This window comes from Equus caballus, chromosome 8 (assembly GCF_041296265.1).
Source record: "Equus caballus isolate H_3958 breed thoroughbred chromosome 8, TB-T2T, whole genome shotgun sequence".
Classification (NCBI taxonomy): domain Eukaryota; kingdom Metazoa; phylum Chordata; class Mammalia; order Perissodactyla; family Equidae; genus Equus; species Equus caballus.
Genome location: NC_091691.1, coordinates 14286651 through 14309911, shown reverse-complemented (window position 1 = coordinate 14309911; position 23261 = coordinate 14286651). Strand labels below are relative to the sequence as shown.

Genomic DNA, 23261 nt, shown 5'->3' with positions numbered 1-23261 from the left:
GGGCTGTGAAGCAACAGGGACTCTCATTCATTGCTGGTGGGTGTGCAAAATGGCACAGCCACTTTGAGAAACAGTTTGGTGGTGTCTTATAAAACTAAACATTTTCTTTTGGGGGGAAGATCAGCCCTGAGCTAACATCTGCCAATCCTCCTCTTTTTGCTGAGGAAGACTGGCCCTGAGGTAACATCCATGCCCATCTTCCTGTACTTTATATGTGGGACGCCTACCACAGCATGGCGTGCCAAGTGGTGCTAGGTCAACATCCGGGATCCGAACCAGCGAACCCCGGGCTGCTGAAGCGGAATGTGCGCACGTAACCACTGCGCCACCGGGCCGGCGCCTAAACATATTCTTACCATGGGATCCAGTAATCACACTCCTTGCTATTTACCCAAAGGAGTTGAAAACATGTCCACACAAAAACCTGCACATAGATGTTTATGGCAGCTTTATTCATAACGGCCCAAACCTGGAAGCAACAAGATGTCCTTCTGCAGGTGAGAGGATAGACAAACTGTGGGCCATCCAGACAGCGAATACTATTCAGCACTGAGAAGAAATGAGCGATCAAGCCGTGAACAGACGTGGAGGAACCTCTAATGCATATCACTAAGCGACAGAAGCCAGTCTGCAGAGGGTGCGCACTGTATGATTCACCTCTGTGACGTCCTGGCAAAGGGAACACTACGCAGACAGTGAAAGGTCAGTGGGCACCAGGGGTTAGGGGAGAGAGGGACGAACAGGGGGAACAAGGGGATGTTTAGGGCAGTGACACTGCTCTGTGTGATGCTGCGATGGCGGATCCGTGTCGCTGTCCATTTGTCCAAACCCACAGAATGCGCCACCCCAGGAGCGAACCCTACCGTCAACCAGGACTCTGGGCCATCAGGATGCGTCAGTGGAGGCTCACCAGGTGTAACCAACGTCCCGCCCTGGTGGGGAGGGTGATAACAGGGGCAGGGGGTGCAGGCGATATCTCTGTACCTTCCCCTCAATTCTGCTGTGACCCTAAAACTGCTGTAAAAACATAAAATCTTTAAAATTAAAAAGAAATGATATCGGGCTGGTCTCTTGGCTCTACACAAAGAGGTGTTAAAAATGAACACTAAGAACGTCATTCAACCTTGAAAAGGAAAGAAATTCTGACACCTGCTACCACACGGATGACCCCTGAGGATGTTATGCTGTGAAATAATCCAGTCACACAGAGACAAATACTGGATGATTCCTCTTATATGAGGTACTTAGAGGGGCCAAGTTCGTAAAGACGGAAAGTGGAAGGGTGGTCTCCAGGCTGGGGGAGGGGAGAATGGGGCGTTAGTGCTCAGTGGGTGCAGAGTTTCAGTTTTCCAAGATGGCAAGCGTTCTGGGGATGGACGGCAGGGATGGCTGCACAACAGTGTGAATGGACTTAATGCCACCAAACTGTCCTCTTAAAAATGGTTAACATGGTAAATTTTATGTTATGTGCATTTTATCACATTATAAAAATAATAATAATATAACATATAAATAAATAAACAATTCAAATATCTTGAACAGCAGAGAGTGAAAAGTTAGATTATTTCTATGTGCTTTGTTTATGGCTAAAAAAAATGGAAAACTGACCCAGATTATAGCCGCAGCAAAACATTTGCATGAAGTAAAAGAGGTGGCTTTTAAGTGAATCCCATAAAAAGAAAAGAAAAAGACAGGTCTGTAACAATGAGCTAGTCCTCTTTTTTTTTTTTTTTTTGATGAGGAAGATTGGCCCTGAGCTAACATCTGTTGCCAATCTTCCTCTTCTTCTTCTTTTTCTCCCCAAAACCCCAGAACATAGTTGTACATCCTAGTTGTAAGTCATTGTAGTTCTATGTGGGATGCTGCCACAGCATGGCTTGATGAGCAGTGCATAGGTCCGCACCCAGGATCCGAACCGGCGAACTTAACCACTCAGCCACGGGCCGGTCCCTGAGCTAGTCTCAACACGTGTGATGCTCGAGTACGGTGCCTGGTGCCTGGCAGGTAAACACTTGCTGGTTGTGATTGCAATCCTCCCACACCAGCCTCTGAGAGAAGGAGTCACAGGAAGCACGGAGCTCGTGCTGGCGGGACGCTGTCCAGCAGGGCTCCGAAGGGGCCGCTGTCCCCACTGCAGTCTCCGAGTTGCCGGGAAATCTCAAGACGGAACCAGAAGAGCCAGGGTTGGCGGCCTCAGAGGAATCCGCTCCCTCCCATCCATCGTGACCCTGTGGGCTAATTTGGCTCTTGCATCCCCAGCCAAGGAATTCTTCTCAAAGAGAACGGAGACACCTTTGTCAGAAAAACTACGAAGAACCTCAAGGAGGCGAAGCATACAAACGCTGAAAGAAGCTCGTCACAAAGACCACACAGTGTATGATTCCATTTATAGGAAATGGCCAAAATAGAAAAAGCTATACAGACAAAGAACAGATTGCCAGGGGCTGAGGGAGGGCCGTGGGGAAGAAATGGGGAGTAACTGCCACAGGGTGTGGGGTTTCTTTGGGGGGTGATGAAAATGTAAAATTGATTGCAGCGATGATTTCACAACTCTGTGAATATACTAAAAACCATCGAATTGTAACTGTAAATGGATGGATTGTATGGTATGCAAATTATATCTCAATACAGCTGGGTTTGTTTTGTTTTTTTTTAGTCGCTTTGGCTCTGAACTTATTTCTCCAGCTCCTCTAAGAACTCCAAAGTCTCTGATTAGGGCTGCGCTCATTTCACCACAATTTTTTTAAAGAGCATTTCCTGAACACTTGAAAAAGACCCTTTGATGTCCATCCACAGGTCTCCTAGGAACTCTCTATTTAAAAGAGGGGGATGCGTGTTAAACGCTTGGCTTTCTTGGCTAGCCAGGGACCCGTGTTAATTTCCTTGTCTCCACGTTACTATGGCAACAGGAAGCTTCCACTGAGAGCTTTGGGGTGCGTCCAAAGGGACTGCAATTTGGACCCAGGCTGGTCTGCTGCCCCTCTGCCCAGCAGCCCCCAGACCCCAGCTGCCTCGCTGATGCTGACGGTCAGTGCACGGAGGGGCAGCCTGGAATTAGATGAAGCTGGAAATCCGAGAAGCGGGAGGATGCAGACAACAGCTCCTCTGGGTCCACACCCCACACCTGCCTAGTGGCCACCCTGAGTCGCCATCACCATGCAGGGAGAGCAGAGGGTGTTAGTTGCATCTTTTATGGGCTGGGATCTAAAACGGCATCTCGAGCTCCTGAACCAGTCTCCATGTCAACACGACCATATTTTTAGGCAGCAGTAGGCGGCTTCTCGGGCCGATGAGAGTGACACCACCAGGCCGGAAAGCTCTCATTAAACAGCTGGGGGAAAGGCAGTGGGTAACTGGGAGCCCCTTGTTCTCCCAGGTGAGTCACACCTGCAGAAGCTTCCTGTCTCTCCCCAAAGACTCGGCCACATGAAGTCAAAAGGGGCCTGAAGTCCATGCTGTTGGGCAGAACCACTGAGACAGAGGAGGGGCAGGTGCAGGGGGTGTAGGGTACGCAGCCTTCCTGAGGGCCCCCAAAGATCTTCACCTCCTGGTGAAACTGAGGTAGTCCCCTCCCACCTTGTACCAAGGTTGGCCTGTGTTGTGACCCATACGGTCCAGCAGAGGTGACAGCGTGTGACTTCCAAAGCTAGGACATAAGACAATCATGCTCTTGGAGCAGTCACGCTGGGGGAAGCTCAAGCAGCCCCATGGAGAGACCCACATGGAGGGGGACGGCAGGCCCTGGCCTCCAGCCGGCGCCAGCTCACCAGCACGTGAGTGAGCCGCCTCGGAAACGGATCCTCAGTGCAGTCAAGCCTTCGGATGACCACAGCCCCGGCCGGCATCACGGCTGCAACCTCAAGAGACCTGGAGTCAGAACCACCCAGCTAAGCTGCTCCCGGATTCTTGACACGCGCAAACTGTGTAAGATAATAAATGCTTATTGTCGTGTTAAGCTGCCACATTTTGGGGTTATTTGTTACAAAGCAATGGATAACTGATGCAGAGTGCAGCCAGATGCCCCCAGGACAGCCAGAATTGTCTTGAGAAGAAAAGATAGCTTTATTAAGATTTTTCCCTCCATGCTCCTTTCCCCAAACTATTTTTACATAAGGAAGTGCTGTGTTGATGGACAGGGAGTCTAGAGACATGGATCTGTGTCCGGGGTGTGTCCTTCCCTCTAACAGCCTCAGTTTCCCCATCTGTAAAATTAAAGAGTTAAAGTGTAACCTGTCTGCTCTGAAGTCATAGGGCCTCATACTGGTTAAAACCATAAGTTTTGAGTCAGGAAGACTGGTTCTGAACCCTGGCTCTGCCAGTTGCTTGCTGCGTGACCTTGGGCTACTTACTTAACTTCTCTGAGCCTCAGTTTCACCTTCCATAAAGTGGGTTTGGTAATATCTACTACACGGCATTGTTACCAAAATCCAACAAAATAATAGATATAAACTACTTAGTACACAGGAAGTGCTTAATAAACGGTCTTTACCACTACCAATAACAAGATAGCATGGCAAATGCAATTTTTTCCACCTACAGCTAAGCTACAGAGAGGCTGGAGGATTTTACTGGTTTGGAGCTGGCTCAGGTGTGTGTATTTTTTTAAAACCTCCCCAGATGATTGTTTGAGAAACTGCCCTGGAGGAAATTCCACACAGGTGCCAAAAAACCCTGCAAGAATTTCACTGCAGCGCTGTTTATAGCAGGGGATGACTGGAAACAAGCCCAATGCCCATCCACAGATAAATGGTAAATAAACTGTAAATGGAATAGTACGCAGCAGTGTAAAATTAAGGAACCAGAACTCCACGTATCAAGATGAATATAAATCAGTAAAATACAGTGCTGAACCAAAACAAAAAAAATGCAGAAGGATACGCAGAGTAAATGGAACATGGAGAAACACACAGAACATCACTATATATTATTTAGGAACAGATACATAAAACAAGAAGCCATTCATGGGTACGATGAACGTCAAATTCAAGATGGTGGCACCCTCCGGGAGGGGGAAGGGAATGTGATGGGGGAAGAGAATGCCATGGGCCTTCTGTGCATTGGTGATACGGCATTTCTTAAACTGGGTGGCAGGCACACAGGTACCCATTGTATTATCTACGCCTTCTGGATGTCTGAAATATTTCACAATTTAAAAATAGATATGCATAAAAAAATATCTAGTACAATTGTGCACAGGTATTTTTTTTCTTGCTTATTTGTGCCTTCTATCATATCTATAATGATCCATTTTGCCTTTAAGAAATAAAGTAGTTGATTATTTCATTTTTAAAAAGCAGTTCTTTTAAATTTTTTGAAAGTAAGAAATACGGCTTCCCCAAAGGACTTCCTCTGAAAACAACACTTATTTGCATGTCTGAGATCCAATAGATTGGTGAAAATCAATTCCACGCCGTGTGACATGAGGAACATCGTGAGTCCAGAGCATGAGCCATCAGCCCAGGGACACCCACACGGGGTCCCCAAAACTCTGTCCCTTGGGGATGCCTCAGAAACTGGGCCTGATCCCACTGGGTACACACAATAAGGAGGATTCATCAGCAGTTAAGTCAGAAGGAGAAAAAAACTCCAAGCAGCCTGGGAAATGAGAGGAACTGGGCGGCGGGGCGAGAAACGTGGTCTATTTCCTTTTAAACAAAGTCCAGTCATTCTGGAGTCATCTCAACGCACCATAGCCTCAAGTTGGGGAGTTTTGTGTTCCTAAGCAGTAGGATCCAACTCTGCCAGCAAGAAGCACTTGACTGCTCTTTCTTAAAGATGCACAAGGTTTGTTTTGTTTTGTTTTGCATAACGGACACATTTCCCAGGCAGCCACTTTCCAGGTTCTTTGTCAAGTGTCAAGGTAAGCTTTTAGAAAATTCCTCTGGGGCCCACGGGGAGGCAATTTTCACCCAAAACAGAATGTTTAAGGCAGAGAAAGCCAAGTTTTCAATATCGCTTTGGGGACATATTTTTTTGCATCCAACACAGCTGAATGTAGACCCCGTCAAGCAAGAAGATTGAGTTTAATCTCGGCCAAGGGATCTGAATGGAGGAAGAGATGCCAGGTGAATTACTGCCCCCTGGTGTCTACAGACAGTGGTGTGATCATTTGCAGAGGCATTTGTAGTATTTCTTCCTAGGTTGCCGGCCACCATCTCCCACCCATTTTAAAAGCCTAAAACAGAGATTACAATCTGGCAGCCCTCTGTAGCCAGCGGGCAGACATACCAATTGTTTAAAAATCTGGAGATTTTGCTTAAAAATCTAGACCTGACATTTCTATGGAAAAATTGGAAAATCTGTCAACTTTTGGCCTGCACCCCAGCATCACAAATGTAGGCTCTAGCTGAGAAGCCGCTGCCCACTGTGGACAAGGCAGGGGATCTCACATACTCCACACTCCCCACCTCTCCCTACTGTCTCACACTCAGGCAGTTTTACTCACTAATGCTTCTTGTGTAGCTTCTGGATTTGCTGGTGACCTACGCTCATTAAAGAGATGCCACTGGCATCTCAAGGAGTGGAAGGAGGATGGTGTCTTTGAAAGCATATGATTACATCGCCTTACGCCTGGGAAGGCACAGAGGTCCACAAGCCCCATGACAGTTCAGTGAGGGGAGGTGACTAGCTCAAGGTCACCCAGCCAGCAAGTGATGGGCCCTGCATTTGAACACATGTCGTCTGACCCCAGAGCCCCACTGCTTTCCACTCTACCAACCATGCCCCGTAATTAGCTGGCTGCATAGCAGGGCTTCCTCTGGAGCAGGGTTTTACAACGTCACTGCTGTGGCTATCAGAAGTGAAGTTCAGGGGACCCCAAGAGAACAACGTCCCCTAGAAATAACCAGCATCCTGATCTTCTTTCTTAAAAAACTCCATGGTTTGTCCTGCTTCGAATATTTCTTATTCAATTCAAGTCAACAAAATTTCTCAACCATCCCCTAAGAGCCACGCTCCACGCCAACGGCTGGGAGTTGGAGGAACGGGGGCCAGTTACAAGTATAAACAGGGGGCCCAACGGGCAAGGACCGAAGTTGTTTGACCCCTTCCCTTGCAAGGTCCCCCCATGGTGTCCTTCATGACAGCACCCCTCGGCCTGGGCCTGGACACTTCACTTTGTGCTGTGTGTCGTTGGCCTCCCTAGACTGGAATTAGACTGAGACCTATGAGAGGGCGTTGGGTCTCTCCCCAGCGGTTGGAGCAGCCTGCAGCTCTGACAGTTGCTTCTGCAGGTAACAGATAAAGCAGCAATGACTTGGTGTCTTTCCTAGGAATCATTGCAACAGCTGACACTGACCTGGTGTTTGCTCTGTGCCAGACGTGTGGGATTTCGCTTGCCCTCACACAAAACCCTATGAGGAGGAACTGTCATCACATTACCCCCATCTCACAGAAAAGCAAAAAGGGGATCAGCGAGTCAAGTCACTTGTTGAATGTAACTCAGTCTGCAAGTGGCAGAGCTAGGATTTGAACCCAGGGTGGTGTGGCTCCGGCGGTGACACCCACAGCCACTGCCTGGTACTGGCCCCCAAGGGGCATGTGTGTCATGGAGGAGGTCAGATCTTGAGGCGTCAGGCCTTCTGCAAACCCTGAACTTGAGGACAAAAGTGAGGTAGGCTGTTTGTCCCCATTTTACAGATGGGGAAACTGAGGCTCAGAGTTACTTGTCCAAGGTCACATAGAGCTTAGGTGACAGAGTGTGAATTTGAGCCTGGGTGTCTCTGTACCGCCAGAGTCTGTACTGCTAACTTCTTAATGCTTGCCATTCCTGGGCACGTCTCTGGATGTTAAATTTCAATATTTATGGATTAAGATGAAAGCTTCCGATCTCTGCTTCAAGGAAAATCTTCTCTCTCTCTGGGAAGCCAAAAGAACCAGCCAGGCCCTTCTCGAGAGGATGCAAATTAAAAAGTCAGGGAGAAAGAGAGAGAGAGAAGGTAAGAGAAAGGGGAAAGATCGCAGCCCTGGCGGCGCAGGGTGGGGGCTACGAGCAGGGCTGTGAAGTCAGACCAACAGGATGGAGAGGCGTAAACCGTCAGCATCCTCATTTCACACCTAAGGCAACTGAGGCGCGCGAGAGCGGCCCCGGGACGAGGAGACAGAGGGGAGGGCAGCCGTTGCAGCGGGCAGAAGTGCGAATCTCCAGGCACCTAGCGCGCCCCAAAACCGCAGCCACCGAGGGTTTCCCGCACCCGCTGCTCCCGCCTTGTCGCCCAGGCCCCGCCCCTCCCATTGCTTATTGGCTGGTGCGGGCACGAGACCAAACAGGAACCAGCCAATGGGAGTGGCCCACGGCGCGTCTTTCCCGGGGAAGCAGAGGCCGACGCGGAAACCCGGAAATGCGAGGGGCGGACAAGTGAGGGAAGCCAATCCGCAGCGACGAGGATGGCGGGCCAACCAATAGCGAGTCGCCGGGGGCGGGGCCAGGAGGCCGGCGGCGGAGGAGGTCCCGGGAGCCGGCTGAGCGCTGGGCAGGGGGCGGCGGCGCGCGGTGAGTGGGGGGCGAGCCCGAGGGGCTTGGAAGGAGTGAGCAGGGAGGCGCGGCGGGGCGGCGATCCCTGGGCGGGGCTCGGAAAGGGCCGACCTCAGAGGGACATTTGTCCAGTCCCCTCGCTTCTCTGGGCCTCAGTTTCCCCCCAAAGTGAAAGGTCAGAGATTCGCGCCTCCCGGCGCGCGCGGCTTCCTCCCCCGCGCGGACCCGCGTCCCTGGCGGACTCGAGCCCCGTGAGGAGCCTGTCCCTCGGGGAGCCCGCCCGGGCCCCCTGAGGCAAGCGGGGACCCGCGCCCTCTTCTGCACCCCCATCACAGCGCTTCCAGGCCGTTTCGGATGTTCTGTATCAACGAGCCGCTTAGAGCCCCGGCCCAGTGACCACAGACCTCCTCAGGCATTTCTGGGTCTTGGAGAAGCGTCGCGGAGCAGGTGCGCGGGCTCTGATTACGAATCAGAAGGTAGAGGTTAAGACGCGGGCACTCTGGACTCAGACGCCCAAGAGTTTCGTTTATTACCTGCGGGCTTTCTGGGAGTTGACTTACCCTCTCTGTGCCTTAGTTTCCCTGTCTGTAAGATGGAGCTGGGGGTAGCTTTCCTTCCGGAGGTGGTGAGGATTAAGTGACATACTGCACGGCTAGCCCTCAGCACACCCTCGTTGCCCAATAAATGCTTATTGTTAGCATAGTGGTGCTTGCATACCTGACCCCCACTCCCCAGGCCAGCCCCAAGCCCGTGGTCACAGAGGGCAGGCACCCAGTGTGGCCCACAGCCCAAGTTCCTTTCGAGATGCCGGTTTGGCTGACCTCAATGCAAGATCCGTGCCGCACAGGCCAGGAAAGGAAGGCCAGAGAGGGGCTGGGCAGTGTGGCTGCTGTCAGGGAGAGGTGGCCACCCATGTGGCCATAAACCAAGCCACCGAACTGTTGTGCGTATCCATGAGTCAGGGTCAGAACTGCCTTAGCTGATCTGGCTATGTGCGCATTTGTTCTGTGTCCCGGACACCTAGCATTGGGGTCAGAGGCCACAGAGATTTGTGGGGACGGGGGGAGACTTCAAAGCCATGGCTAAGGCTGTGCCTTGCTCACGGGGTGACTCTGGACAGGGGACTTCACCTCTGTGAGCCTGTTTCCTCCTCTGGAGAGTGGGGTGACGACAGCATCGGCTCCTGTTGAAGATGGCAAGAGAGTATGCAAGAGGTGCTGAGTACAGGAAGTGCTTAATAAGTGTTGGGTGGCATTGGCATTGCTGGTCACACAGTCACACTGCCCTGGAGGTGGCACCGTCCTTCCAGACTCCTCCCAGTTGTAGCCACTCCTTGGCTTGCCCCCACCACTTGGTCAGTGGAGTTAAAGGAGAGGGGGGTGGGATGGGAGGGGGTCCTCCAAGCCCCAGCTGAAGTCGAGTACACCCTGGATGTGTCGGTCCCATGTAGGCCTCACCTCCTACAACTCTTGGTTGGTCGCAGACCCCGCTCTCTCTCAGGCGACTGTGGATATGTGCCAGGGGCCCACCCCTGAGTCCAGATGACACTCATGCCGATGGCTTCCGTGATGGCGGTGACTGAACCCAAATGGGTCTCCGTGTGGGGCCGCTTCCTGTGGATGCTGCTGCTGAGCGTGGCACTGGGGTCCCTGCTGGCCCTGCTGCTGCCGCTGGGGGCCATGGAGGAGCAGTGCGTGGCCGTGCTCAAAGCCTTCTACCTGCTCCGGAGCAAGCTGGACAGGGTACAGCATGCCGTCACCAAGTGCACCAGCCCGTCCACGGAGCTCAGTATCACCTCCAGGGACTCGGCACTGCTGGTGGTCAAGACCAAGGCCTCTCCGGGTAAGACCGACTGGCCATCTCCCCTCAATGCTTGCTAATTCCATAAATATGTAGGCTGCCTTTTGTCCTGTGTGCAGAGCACAGGGGTATGACAGTGAACGAGTCAGCCCTGAGCCCCCAGTGGCTGACTGAGCTACAGCATCACCAAGGCCGGGGTGGGGGGGGGGGCAGGGGAGGACGGCCGGGCTGGAGCGTAGGGACTGTAGGAGCACACCAGGAAGGCTCCCTGGAGGAGGGGATGCCTGAGCTGAATGTAAGTAGGAGGGGCCAAGGGAAAAGGCCTGAGGGGAAAGTGCTCCGGACAGAGAGACCTGAGGGTAAGATGCCCTTGAGGAACTAAAAGCAGCCAGTCTGTGTGGCTGCCACACAGTGGGGGCGGGGGAAGGTGGGCTCGATGTAGAGCAGGGCCTCTCCACCTTGGCCCTCTTCTCTGCTGTGGGGCCGTCTTGTCCGCCGTAGGATGCTGAGCAGCACCCCTGGTCTCTACGCACTAGATGCCAGTAGCATCCCACCGCAACTGTGACAACCCGACATGTCCCCAGACATTGCCAGATGTTCCCTGGGGGGCAAAACAGCCCCTGGTTGAGAACTACTAGGTTAAAAGAATTAAAGACGGCCCAGGAACAGGGAAGCCCCCAGGGCCTAGCACAAGTGAGGAGCCTTCACAGCCTGGGCCTGAAGGGGCACGGGTCGGGGGAGGGACCAGCATCACCAGGACTGGCTCGGAGCTGGAGAAGAGGTAGGGATGGCTGCCGGACGGGGCCCTGGCCGCAGAGGCACACAGCCACTCATGGTGGGAAGGCAGGGGGCTGAGGAGCCAGGGGATGCCTCCCAGGGTACAGAGCAGCTCTGGGGACAAATGGACAACGAGCGGGATACCGCCCCATGGGGCTGAGGGAATAAATGCGGCCATATATATAGAGTGGCACCGGGCATGCTGAGAGCATGTGCGCCACGAGCCCCCGAGGCACAGGTGACAGCTCCCCTGAATGTCCTCTGCCGCTCCCCGCCCTCCCTGACAGCACCTCCTTGCCTCTTTTCTAGCTGGAAAGTTGGAAGCCAAAGCGGCTTTGAACCAAGCCCTGGAAATGAAACGCCAGGGCAAGCGGGAGAAAGCCCACAAGCTCTTTTTGCACGCCCTCAAGATGGACCCGGACTTCGTAGACGCGCTCAATGAGTTTGGCATCTTCTCAGAAGAAGACAAGGACATCATCCAGGCGGATTACTTATACACTAGAGCACTGACCATCTCGCCCTACCACGAGAAGGCGCTGGTCAACCGGGACCGGACGCTGCCGCTGGTGGAGGAGATCGACCAGAGGTACTTCAGCATCATCGACAGCAAAGTGAAGAAGGTCATGTCCATCCCCAAGGGCAACTCCGCGCTGCGCAGGGTCATGGAGGAAACGTACTACCATCACATCTACCACACGGTCGCGATCGAGGGCAACACCCTGACCCTCTCGGAAATCAGGCACATCCTCGAGACCCGCTACGCCGTGCCGGGGAAGAGCCTGGAGGAGCAGAACGAGGTCATCGGCCTGCACGCAGCCATGAAGTACATCAACACGACGCTGGTCTCCCGCATCGGGTCCGTCACCCTCAGCGACGTGCTGGAGATCCACAGGCGGGTGCTGGGCTACGTGGATCCGGTGGAAGCCGGCAGGTTTCGGACAACACAGGTCCTCGTGGGCCACCACGTCCCTCCGCATCCTCGGGATGTGGAGAAGCAGATGCAGGAGTTCATCCAGTGGCTCAACTCCGAGGACGCCATGAACCTGCACCCGGTCGAGTTTGCAGCCTTGGCCCATTATAAACTCGTTTACATACACCCTTTCATCGACGGCAACGGAAGGACCTCACGCCTGCTCATGAACCTCATCCTGATGCAGGCGGGCTACCCGCCCATCACCATCCGCAAGGAGCAGAGATCCGAGTACTACCACGTGCTGGAGGTCGCCAATGAGGGGGACGTGAGGCCGTTCATTCGCTTCATCGCCAAGTGCACGGAGACCACCCTGGACACCCTGCTCTTTGCCACGACGGAGTACCCGGTGGCACTGCCGGAGGCCAGACCCAACCACTCTGGCTTCAAGGAGACGCTGCCTGTGAAGCCCTAACTCTTAAGTCCTCCCTTGGTGACAAGGGATGTCCCAGGGGGAAAAAAAATCAAAGAAACTTAGCATTTCTAGAAACCCTGTCGTCTCCCAAAGCAAAAGGAGATGGATAAGGAACGTAAACATTCTTTACCTCCAAATGTTTTTTTAGTTAAAAAAAAAAAAAACTAAATTATTAAGCCTTGTCTCTAAGATAACTTATGATTCAGCCAAGTTATTTATTTTCTTCTTTTGAGCTTGTAAATGTGTGGTGTCCACTGTCGGTGCCGGTGGCCCCTATTCTTGTGGTGGTCCCAGCAGGCTTGGGGGCTTTAGTGCCCCTCGTGTGACGGGAACACAGGTTCTGGAGCAGAATTTGCACTCGGGTGGGGGAGAGGCCAGGGGCTGTGTGACGACGTCTGGAGCCGCAGGACTAACTCCTCGCAGCCTTTTTGTGAAACTGGCTGAGCAGCTCTGACGTCACCCGGGAGCTCAGCACTCCTGGGGAGAACCCAGTCCCAGCTTTGAGAAGTGACTGAAAGCCTGCTTTCTAGAGGTTTCTGCTGCCCTCCCGAGAGATGAGTGTGGTGACTAATTCTTGCTGGTGGAGCAAACTTTCGAGATAGGGAATGAATGTTGACCACCTTTCTTACTACATACCTTGCTTCTTTCAAGGAAGATTCGTTGAGCCATAGTTAGTTGTACACTCTAGGACCAGAGGCTGTTATTTTTCCATATCAAGAATATTTTTCTAGTTAAGACTAGGGGAGAGGCCAGCCTGGTTTTCTTTTATATTGTGATGTTTCTCGCACTTCATTTGCAGCAACTCAGACCAGAGGTTTTAATCTAAAAGTCCTCTGGGTTTGTCACCCAACAAGTAAATCATGCTGCAAATCAGGTCCTGTGCAAGTGGGCAGTCTGCCCTCAGCCCCACTGAGTCTAACATCCCTTTTAGGTATGTGTTAAAGAACACATCTGGGAAAACAGATGCCATGTCAACACCAAATAAGCATTTTTGATAATGAATCAGGGTGCCAGTTTCTACTGAACCAAGTAAAAACCTCTGACCACGGCCAGGATGTGTCCCTTTCGTTATGCAGTTTTATCCCGGCTGGCCTGACCCCCCACCTCCCACAGCCATTGTACTGTCCAGCGTCCCTTCGGGGAAGCAGAATAGATTGCCTTGGGGTGGCCTTGCTTTCCCAGTAACTTGGAAAGCGCTGTGTGTCAGACAGGCCAGTTTCCAAGCTGTCACTCTAGGGAAGTGGAAAGAAGCTTCTCTCTCTCACACGGCGCAGGTGCCAACACAACTGCTGCTACTTTGAGTCAGAACGGTCGCAAGTCACTGGGCTCCTCTTCCAGTGACGGAGCCCGTGACGCCTGACACTGTCCTGCGCTTCGTCCGTGTCTGAATGACGGCGAATGCATAAAAGTGTTGTCTCTGATTTGAGAATTCCGATCCTGACAGTAATGAGATCACTATTCTAGTGTAGCAAGTGTCTGTGGTTATTTAATTGTATAATCAGCACAGAGGAGTTTTGTGAAAGATTAAGAAAAATAAGTGAAAAGATGTATGAAATGGCCCCAAGGGCTAGCTATTCAGACCTTTATGAAAAATATTTTCATACTTGTATGCTGCCATAAGGTGTTTCTTAAACCTTAACCCTTCTACCCTCTTGGCTTATAAGCACACCAAGGAAGCCTGAGAGAAATGCCTGCTCTGTATGTAGAGAGAAACTGCACTTTAGCTGTATGTGAAGCTTATTTTAGCCAGTTAATAAAGTATTTTATTACATAAGTGCCTGAGACTGCTGTCTTATTCCAGAGATGTTCCCATGTGTCTTAGGATGGAGGAGGGGTTCTCTGAGAACTTCAGCCCTCGGCTTTATGTTGCTCTGGCAGAACAGATCCAAGATGGCGAGTTAACAGGAGAACGAGACAGAACCAGCTGGATAAGCTGCCTGGCGAGGTTGACGGGGATGAATGGCTGAGGTTTCACCAAGACTCGAGTAACTGAAATGGTTTTTCCATGTTTCTATTTACCATCAGTTCTTGGTTTTCTGGAGAAAACACACAAACCCACTCCTATGTTCCTGAAAATCCATTTCTAGAACAGTCGACACCCTGAACCTAAACTGGGTCCTGCTCAAGTGTAAGAAGGTGCAACTCTGTAACGAGCCTATGCTGACATCGGAAAGGAGGAAGCGAGGTCAGAGGACTGGCCAGCAGCAAGAGAATCAAACAGTAAATGTGAAGCAGCAAAGAGTGAGCCACAGCAACCTGGACTGACAAGGAAATATTCTTGGCCCTTCAGTGTCATCTCTGTCCGTCCCAAATCCTCTCGGCCACCCAACAGGCTTCCGCAGGGAGGGAAGCAGCCATTCCACACGACGACACAGGATGAGCCAGTGTTACGGCACAGGTTCCTCACGCCTCCAAGAGCCGCTGCTGTGAATTTAATTCAGAAGGAACGCCTAACGAAAAACGTTTTGTGCAAAAGAGAAAGACAGGGTAGCGGGGAACCTACAGACTAAGACTGAAGAGGTTTATCAACCGATCGTAACTTACAGGGGGAAACTGACATTTATGACACAATAGGGAATTGGAAATTTGCTGGACAGCTGATTAAGGTATTATTGCTAATGTTTCTAGGAATAATGATAAAACTGTGGCCTGCGAGTCCTTAGCTCTCGGAGACCAGTGCTGCAGTGTTATGGGGCGTGTGCTGTGATGTCTGGGATGGCCCTCAATCTGACCCGGAAGAGGGGAAGGCGGCCCGGGTGGAGATGAAGGAAGGTGGGCTATGAGGGGGAGGTGCTGATGCAATGACAGGAACATACAGAGTTTTACTTTTCTGTCTACATTTTTATAACATTTAAAATTTTCCGTTAAAAAATGAGGTAAGGCCTAACTGAGGCACAAAAACTTGAACTTAAACAACAAATGAGTTGATTTCACGTATGAAAGAATTCCCTGATTGTCTTCCCCAGGGTGCCTTCATAAAGTCAGCTTTCCTACTGACTGGCAGTGTTGCTTTCAAAGCAATAAATATTTGATCAAAGAGAAGGGGTAAAAAAGTGTCAAACTGTGTAAGATGAAGTTTGAAACTGAAGACACATCATAGCTGAAATTATGTAAATCCAAGAGACAACAGGATTTGATTTACAAAAAATTCTATTTACACATCTATTAGAGAAAGCAAGGTACACCCATTTCAAAATACATCCATATTTGAATGCACATCTGAGTACCATTCGGCAAGAAGTTTTGAAGAGAACTTCAGCTTAATAAACAAAGCTAAATGGGGACAATTTAAGTTTGCACTTGACATGGTATTTAAACAAAACCAAAGGGCTGAAACTCAATATTTAGACAAAGAACAAGTTCACTCGTCACTAGGCAAAGAAAATGGTCCACAGCAGGTGGCACACAGAATTGCTATAAAACAAGTGTCACAAATATTTTGCTTTTAGGAAACATAAAACAACGGGTTGACGTGTCATTTACAAATACATAATATAAAAACACACAGCCCCCTTGAACAAAAATCCATCCAATGTTTTGTATGTGACTTCCCCTATCCCCACCCCGTTACTAAAATAGGCCATTCTGGTGAATTACTAGCATCTGCCATTTTGTCTTTTAAAAATTAAAAGAGTGACGGGCACCTGTGCTGTGCAGGGTGTAAGAGAAGTGTCCTATAAAAAGGGGCCAGAGGTGGCCAAAAACATTTGGACAAGTGGGTCTCAAAACGGTGCGTCTGAGTTTCACTTCTGTTTCTCACTCTTTAAGACACAAAAATATCTTAGAAACTACACTCTGTGCCCGACCTGTGGAGTGATCGTTTTCCTCCGATTGCCCTCAATATGAGGGAGCACTGGACGCCTCTCCTTGGACCCCCTTTCCCTTTCTGTCTAAGCCAGAGGCAGATACGCGGGCGCGGGCACTGTCCCCGGCCCTTCCATACCCAGGGTACAGCTGGCTCCCCGGTGGTCGTCCTGGCCAGCATGAAGTAAGGCATTTCCCTTCTCTGAGAGTCTCGTTCACTTTCTCAGAAGCAACTTGGCAAAATCGGCATTGGACATCTTGGGCGCCTCGGTGGCCGCGGTGGCTGCTGGCTGCGGGGCAGGGCCGTTCTCGGCCTGAGCCGCTGGCGCGCTCGTGCGTTGCAGGGCGCGAGGCAGCAGAGACAGCTGGGTCCTCCCCTTCCCCCGCCTGAAAGAGCAAACACTGCATGTAGCCTTTCAAAGCAACAAGTCGTGGCCCCTGGTCTGTTCGCAGAAATAAGCCAGGACAGGTTCAATCACTCAGAGTTAAAAGGTGACGGATGAAAAACAAGGACAAGACGATCCTGTCTCCTTAATTCTGGCTATCAAGTAAAGATCACTTTAAGTAACTGCCTTTTTCAGTTTTGGCAAGGGCCAACACTGTGCCACACAGTCACCCGCAGGATGGATAAAAACGGCTGTCATCTTCTAGACCTCATCAAACAACCTGGCGATTTTGCTGTCTCATCCCTACCAGGTGAAAACACAGCCTTCACGATTACAGCTGGAGCTGTAGATTGCCCTGGCAGGCATGTGGCCGTGAGCTTTTGTTCTAAACGTATGGATTCAACCGGCAAAGAAGACTTTAAAATAATCACTGCCTGAAAAGAATCTGACCTTAAATAAATGACAGGCGTAAACTGGCAAACGCCAGGAGGAGGTCCACTTCTGGGCTTGCACTCTGCGTGGACCTGCTCCGGGGAACTACAGGGGACAGCAGGCCCTGGCTTTCCGTCCTGCCTCCCTGTCCTGACGGGAAACGAATTCACCGTGGCACCGGCCAGGACAGCCTGCACTGGGCTAGCATGCCAACACTTACGCTCCATACATCTGCCGCGGCACCATGGGGCCGCCTGGTGCTCTCCTTGCCTCTGGCTTCTCCGGAACTTTCCTCTGAGGAGGATTGCTGATGGCCACTTTGATGACGTTCTCTTTGATAGTCATGCCGTCCATCTTCAACACAGCCTGAGACGCTTGAGACTCGTTTTCGTACTCCACGTAGGCCAGGCCCTGGAAGAGGCAGAACCCAGAGCGGGGTCGGGCTGCGGAAGCAGGACGCAACTTCGTCCTCAGGTCAGGAGGCCGGCCCAGGACAGGCGCCCCACCGTGGGCTGCCTGCCCCACGGCCCCCAGCTTCTGCCTGCAGGTTTATTTCCCTGCCCTGCTCTTCCTCCCGATTTCTGCCACTGACTGTAACTTAGGGAACCTTTCTAAGTTCAGTAAATCTTCTGCTTACTCCAGCACAAGAAAGAACCAGACACACAAACCGGTACACATCCAGCAAGCAAACACATGAGGTGGCCCGGACACGGGGTGAGCAGCCCAGAGGCCCTCGACCCCTCCCTTATTTCACACTCTCCAACTCTCGATTAACCTGGACGGGGGGCAGTTAAAGAGGTAATCCAAACTCATGCTTAACCAACACTACTCAAAATGTGGTGCAAAGGATTTAACAAGAGGCTGAGGACTAGAGGAGAGGACGTGATAAGGGGACGCTGGCGGAGGGACTTGCGGTGGCTGGAGGCCTAGTGGGAAAGAGGAGTGTGGGCAAGAGGGAGGAGGCCACCCCACGCTGACGCCCCACAGCCTGGGGTACGCACTGTGGCCCCTGCTAATTCCTGGTAGTTGTTTGTGAAAAGCTTTAGTACTAAATGATTCCAAATGTCAGGAGAGCCCAGCGTGCCTCCCCTTCTGTTACTTATCGCTTATCACTTGTCTCTCAGCAGACAAATGGGAACGCGCTCTCGAACCAAACCATCTCTGAACAGATGCAGGAGGTTCGCCCGAGCCTCAGGAGCTTCCCGCTGTCTGCTCGGACACTGACCTTTGGTTTGCCAGCCCGGTTGGTCACCAGCCTGATGTCCTTCACGGTGCCATGAGCCTTACAGATCTCTTCTAGTTCCTCTTTAGTGCAGGAAAAAGGCAGACCCGAGACAAACAGCTTGTGTTTCTCCAGGGCAGTGCTGTACCTGAACACCTACAGGAAGAAGGAGGGCAAGAAAATCACCGAGACCCAGGCCAGCAGGCCACGCTCCAGCCTACCGCCCCTCCACAGGCCTCGCCCCAGCCAGAGACCAGATCCGACTCTGGGGGACGTAAATTGTCAACAGGGTCACTCTGGGCAAGTCACTTAACCTCTCAAAGCCTCTTCCATAAAATGGCAAGAACAAAAGTCACATTCTCAGAGTCTGGATGCTGGGGGAGCATCCCATGAGGTCATATACGAAACACTGAGCGCGGTCCCTTGTCATTCCTAACTATTCAATGGAAAGTAGCCGTTACTACAACTCCTAATTTTATCATCATTTATCAACTACTGCAAGCTCCAAGTGAGCGAGGCGTGACTAGGACCTCAGTTAACCAGCTCAGGACAGATGTCGGTTAACATGGAAGTTTAGCTCTTAACAGGGTATAGAAATTCCACACATATTCTAAATATTACTTCCTGCGGGAAAAGTACCTACAGTCTGCCTACAGCAACCCTACATGAAAGGCATTCTTCCACAAGCATACCTTGAAATCGGGATTCTTGCTCTTATCCACACAGGGGGAGACAAACATGGGCCTCCCCTCCACGTCCTTCCGGTCCAGCTCCAGGGCCTGCTGGGCCGACCGCTCCTCTTTAAACTCCACGTAGCAGTAGCCCCGGAAGTCGCCCCGGCTGCTGAAGATGGGGCGGACGTCGACCACCTCCCCACAGGCCTCGAAGAGCGGCCGGAGCTGCGCGGCCGGCTCCCCCATGCTGTAGGGCAGGTTGCTGACGAAGACGGTGATGCTGTCCTTGCTGCTGTCATGGAGCACCTTGGGCATGTCCCTCTTCAGGGCGGCCGCCCTCTCCTTCTGCTTTGAGGGGGAGTCGACGTCTCCGGGTGCACTTTTCCCAAAGAGTCCCGTTTGCGCTTCCAGGCCTTGTGCGTCTCCAGCTGGAGGAACGCTGTTCCCAAGCCTCCTGCGTTTGGAAGGCTGCTCTGCAAGGTGACAGGAGAGAAGCAGCAACGATTACTAAATCGTTTCCTCTCTTCGGCGAGCTGTTCAGCACAGGTGTGAGTGGAAGACTCTTCCCACGACAAGTGGCTGACGTGCAAGGCTGCGCGCAAACACTCCTTGCTCTCCAGACGCTGCGCTGCACGGACCACGCCCTCTGTCACAGCTGTCCTGACCCACCTGCCCTGTCCCACCCCTTTCTGGGCCCCGATGCATTCAGGTAGGTGGACTAAATCAAGTGGAAGTGATGACATAAGTCCTCATCATCCACTCTGAATTCTACAAGGGGTGGGGTCTCCCAGTCCCGACGGTGTCCCAGAGCCCCTCCCCTAGAAGGCCAGGGCAGCCATGGTGCGATGGGGCCTGGGGACCCGCGTTCAACAAGTGCCTCAAGTGACTGGCGTGTGCTCCACAGGCCACACTCCGGAAAGTGCTACAAAGCACTGTGGTTCCTAACAACTCCCAAAGTTGTCTTATGTCCTTCCAGAGACAGCCGAAGCACAGCCATTTGCAGCTCACAGAAAATGCCAGGCTGGTCCATGCCTCGCGCTTTGCTGACGCGGGCTCTCCTCCCTTCCTGTCCTCCCGCTGGACGGTTGCTCACCCCAACCCCCAGCCGCCACAGCGCACGCACCGCTTCCCCAAGAGCTCTTCCTTGCGGGGAGCCACCCCACCAGCGCCTTCTCGGGCCTTCACCGCATCCGCACCTACACCTCCCACGGTCCCAATTACATGCCACCGTGGTCCCATGGCACATTTGCCTGACTCTGCTAAACCAGGAGCTCCGAAGGGCAGTGAGCTACCCACAGTAATTTCTGAAGGCCCTAGAAAGGTGCGCGAGAAACAGCAACTAAGTGAAGACTCCATTACCACTGTCCCCTGGCCAACAAGCTGGTACGAGGAAAATGTACAGTCCTTTCACGTCTGGAGACAATTCTTTACCTTGACTGACTGTGCTGAAATAAATCTGACCCATACTCGCCCATCCCTGAAGTTAGAGGGGTGACAGAGACGCTCAGTGGAAAATTCTACCAAGTCAAAACCATGAGGTGGGGCCAAGCAAGGCAGGTGTGTGTGCTGGGGTCTGGAGCGGATAAAGGGCACATCCACAAGTGGGGCAGAGAGAGGGACGGCATGGCGTATGGGAACCTGAGCAGGGGGAGGGGGTGCACACAGGAGGGCGGCGGTGGCTACGGTGCACTGCAGGGAGGGTGTGTGTGCAGGGTGGCGCCTGGCACAGGGCACGCAGCCAGAGCAGGGGAGGTGGGCACCCTCTGGGAGGGCAGGGGCAGGAAGGGTGCTGGGGCACCATGCAAGCACCTTGTTCTCTAATGACTCAAGAAAAAGCTTCTTTGTGTTGTTTCAGTTCTCTGCAAGTCTGCGATGCTGTGAACATTTCTGACAAGCTTTACCTTCCTCGTCATCGCCCCACTCCTTCTCTTCGCCCTCATCTGCTTTGCGCTTGTCTCCACCCCTGGTCTTTTTCTTCTTCTTCAGAGCTTTCTTCTCGGCCCGGGCCCTCTTGCGTTGTTCGGCCTTTTCTTCCTCTTGCTGAGTGAGGGCTGCTTCCTTCTCCGCAGCCTGGAAAATCAGGAATGCGACACATCGCTGGTGGCAGCAATTACAGGGACGCTCCTGGCTCGTGACCCAGTGGTCTTTCCCCCAGTGAGAGGATGAGGTCGTGAAAAAGACGAGGAGGACGTGCTCACAATGTCCCACTGCCACGGCCTACTCGGGCTGCCTAGGACGCTGTCTCCCCAGTCTACGGCATGTTTCATGACAGCCCCAGTAACTACTCACCAAAAGAAAGGGGGAAAATCCCTAAAACTGGGGCCCCAATTAATCTGGGATGTTCATGTTCCAGTCACTGGGCTGGCTCCTTTTATCTTTTTCATCTATTCCAGTAAACTTCAGGGCCAAAATGCCCCCACGTATAAAAAGTATTGTTGGGGCTAAAGTTTTAAGCTAATCTAAAAAAGTGATACAAGACAGGCTTAAATATTGATTCAAATATTTTATAATTAATACACTGAGCACATGACACTTCCTAAGAGGACCTCAAAGATTTTGACAAGAAATGTTCACACCAAACACAGTCAAAACAGCTACCGGGGTTCCAGAGACTTTAAACAAACAGCATCGTTACCTTAATTCTCTGCTCATTAACACGAGCTAATCGAGTTTCCGTTTTCTGAACAGCTACATCCCAATCTTCTAAAGTACCTTGAGAGAAAGAGAAGCAAACTTTCACTTTCTAAGATTTTGAAGGACATCATATGAAATTCTCAGCATTTCCCCACGCCTCGGGAAGAGCCCTCTCCCATCAGACAGTGAGAACTGGAGAGTGAGCTCCCCAGTTTAAGATGGTTTCATTATATGGGCTGGGAGTTTTAGAATTCAGAGAGTCCCCCAAGTTGCACTTAAAACGTCCCTTCTCTTTTAGAAAAGAGACTTGAAAACCAGAAAGTGATCTGTTATGGGCTCTCCATGGCAAAGACTGTGCACACATTCTAATCCAAAAGGTACCAGACATTCACATGAACTCTCGAAGCTCCTCAAAGATAAATGTTGGGGCGGTCTGTAATTTGTTGTTGTCGTTTGGGGCTTTTAATTTCGAGTTCTGAGGGGTTCACACCCTAAATCGAGACCGATGCGCACAGATAAATTCACTCTTTTCCTGCTGGAAACTTCGTACTGAGCCTCTGAAACTGGACAAGCGCTGCACACGTGACCAGAGGACACATTCAGCATCTGCCTCTGCACTCCCTCAGCGTGCGTGACATCGTGCTGGAGTAGAGGTTCCTGACCCCAGGGACCATTCAGCAACGTCCGGAGACACTTGAGTTGATATGACTGGGGTGGGGAGGAGTGCCATGGGCGCCTGGTGGGGAGGCCAGCGCTCTGCTAAAGGCCCTCCAACGCCCAGGACAGCCCCCTACAAAGAGCTGCGAGCACCCGTGCTAGGGCTCCATCGCAGAGGCCTGGTCTGTGGAGAATCTGAGGACCGGCTCTCACTGTGAGCGCCCCATGGCAGTCTCATCACAGAGGGCCACTGCAGGGGCTACAGCCGTGAGCAGTCTATCCTGACAGCCCACGGTCTTGAGACCAAACGGGAAATGAGACAGACTCCAAGCCAGACGCAGAAAGCCACGGGTCCCCACCTTCTGTCCTCTCCATGGTGAGCAGTACCTCACAGACGTGCTCTGGGTAGTCGCTGGTGCACTGGACGGCCCGGTGCAGGGCCTTCCTGCAGTGCTGGGTGTCGCCGTGCGCCCTAGGGCAGAAAACACACAGCTGCTGCCAGAGGACACAAAGCGGAAGGCACACAAAGGGAGGGGCGGTGTTCTCACAGCAGTGCCACAGCACCAGAGCTGTGACAACTCTAGCTTCTGCGACTCTAACTTCCAGAAATGTCCACAGCTATTCATACTACTGCTAATTTTAACGTCTTCTCCCTTTTCCACAAGAGTCCCTCTAGTCAAAACCCGAGGCTTTCTTCTAAACCACTATTTTGCTTAGCAAGGAGGTGCCGCTAGAAAATGCATCGGGGACAGCGGGCTGCAACCAGCTGTTCTGTCTTTACAGTGTTCACCTGTGCCACTCACTGAGGGGGTCTAAGAACGCTACGTAACTTGACAAAGTCTCTAGAGAAATTCTATGAGGCAGTCCTACCCCACGGAAGAAATGACTCATCCAGGCGACCGTCAAATTTCATGCCGATAGCCAGATCTTTCTGCACTGGCATGGAAAGATATCCTGCTAATCACTAAAGTTACAAAACGATATTCTGGTAGTTACAACAGTTATGAGACACCATGT

At 51.9% G+C, this 23261-nt stretch overlaps 2 protein-coding genes across 5 annotated transcripts in view; one reads left to right on the top strand and one right to left on the bottom strand.

Moving 5' to 3' along the window:
- The first annotated feature begins 8407 nt into the window (after positions 1 to 8407).
- On the top strand, positions 8408 to 14209 carry FICD (FIC domain protein adenylyltransferase). Of its 3 annotated transcripts, none has more exons than XM_023646987.2 (4): positions 8408 to 8491; positions 8809 to 8920; positions 9957 to 10315; positions 11360 to 14209. In XM_023646987.2, the coding sequence occupies exons 3-4, from the start codon at positions 10015 to 10017 to the stop codon at positions 12433 to 12435; spliced, it is 1377 nt and encodes a 458-aa protein (XP_023502755.2). In that variant the 5' UTR covers positions 8408 to 8491; positions 8809 to 8920; positions 9957 to 10014; the 3' UTR covers positions 12436 to 14209. The 3 variants fall into 3 exon arrangements, with proteins under 3 accessions (XP_023502755.2, XP_070131447.1, XP_023502756.2); XM_070275346.1 differs by having other exon boundaries at positions 9924 to 10315; XM_023646988.2 differs by lacking the exon at positions 8809 to 8920 and having other exon boundaries at positions 8415 to 8491.
- A 1358-nt stretch (positions 14210 to 15567) lies between these two features.
- Positions 15568 to 23261, bottom strand: part of SART3 (spliceosome associated factor 3, U4/U6 recycling protein) — a 36124-nt gene continuing 28430 nt past the window's right edge. For both annotated transcript variants that reach the window (XM_001916593.6, XM_005612507.4), the window contains exons 13-19: positions 22604 to 22716; positions 21589 to 21665; positions 20855 to 21023; positions 18972 to 19426; positions 18283 to 18435; positions 17278 to 17468; positions 15568 to 16626 (exon numbers count right to left, since the gene is read on the bottom strand). In XM_001916593.6, the coding sequence (XP_001916628.3) occupies positions 16455 to 16626; positions 17278 to 17468; positions 18283 to 18435; positions 18972 to 19426; positions 20855 to 21023; positions 21589 to 21665; positions 22604 to 22716 (1330 nt within the window). In that variant the 3' untranslated portion in view covers positions 15568 to 16454. The remainder of the gene's footprint in view (positions 16627 to 17277; positions 17469 to 18282; positions 18436 to 18971; positions 19427 to 20854; positions 21024 to 21588; positions 21666 to 22603; positions 22717 to 23261) is intronic.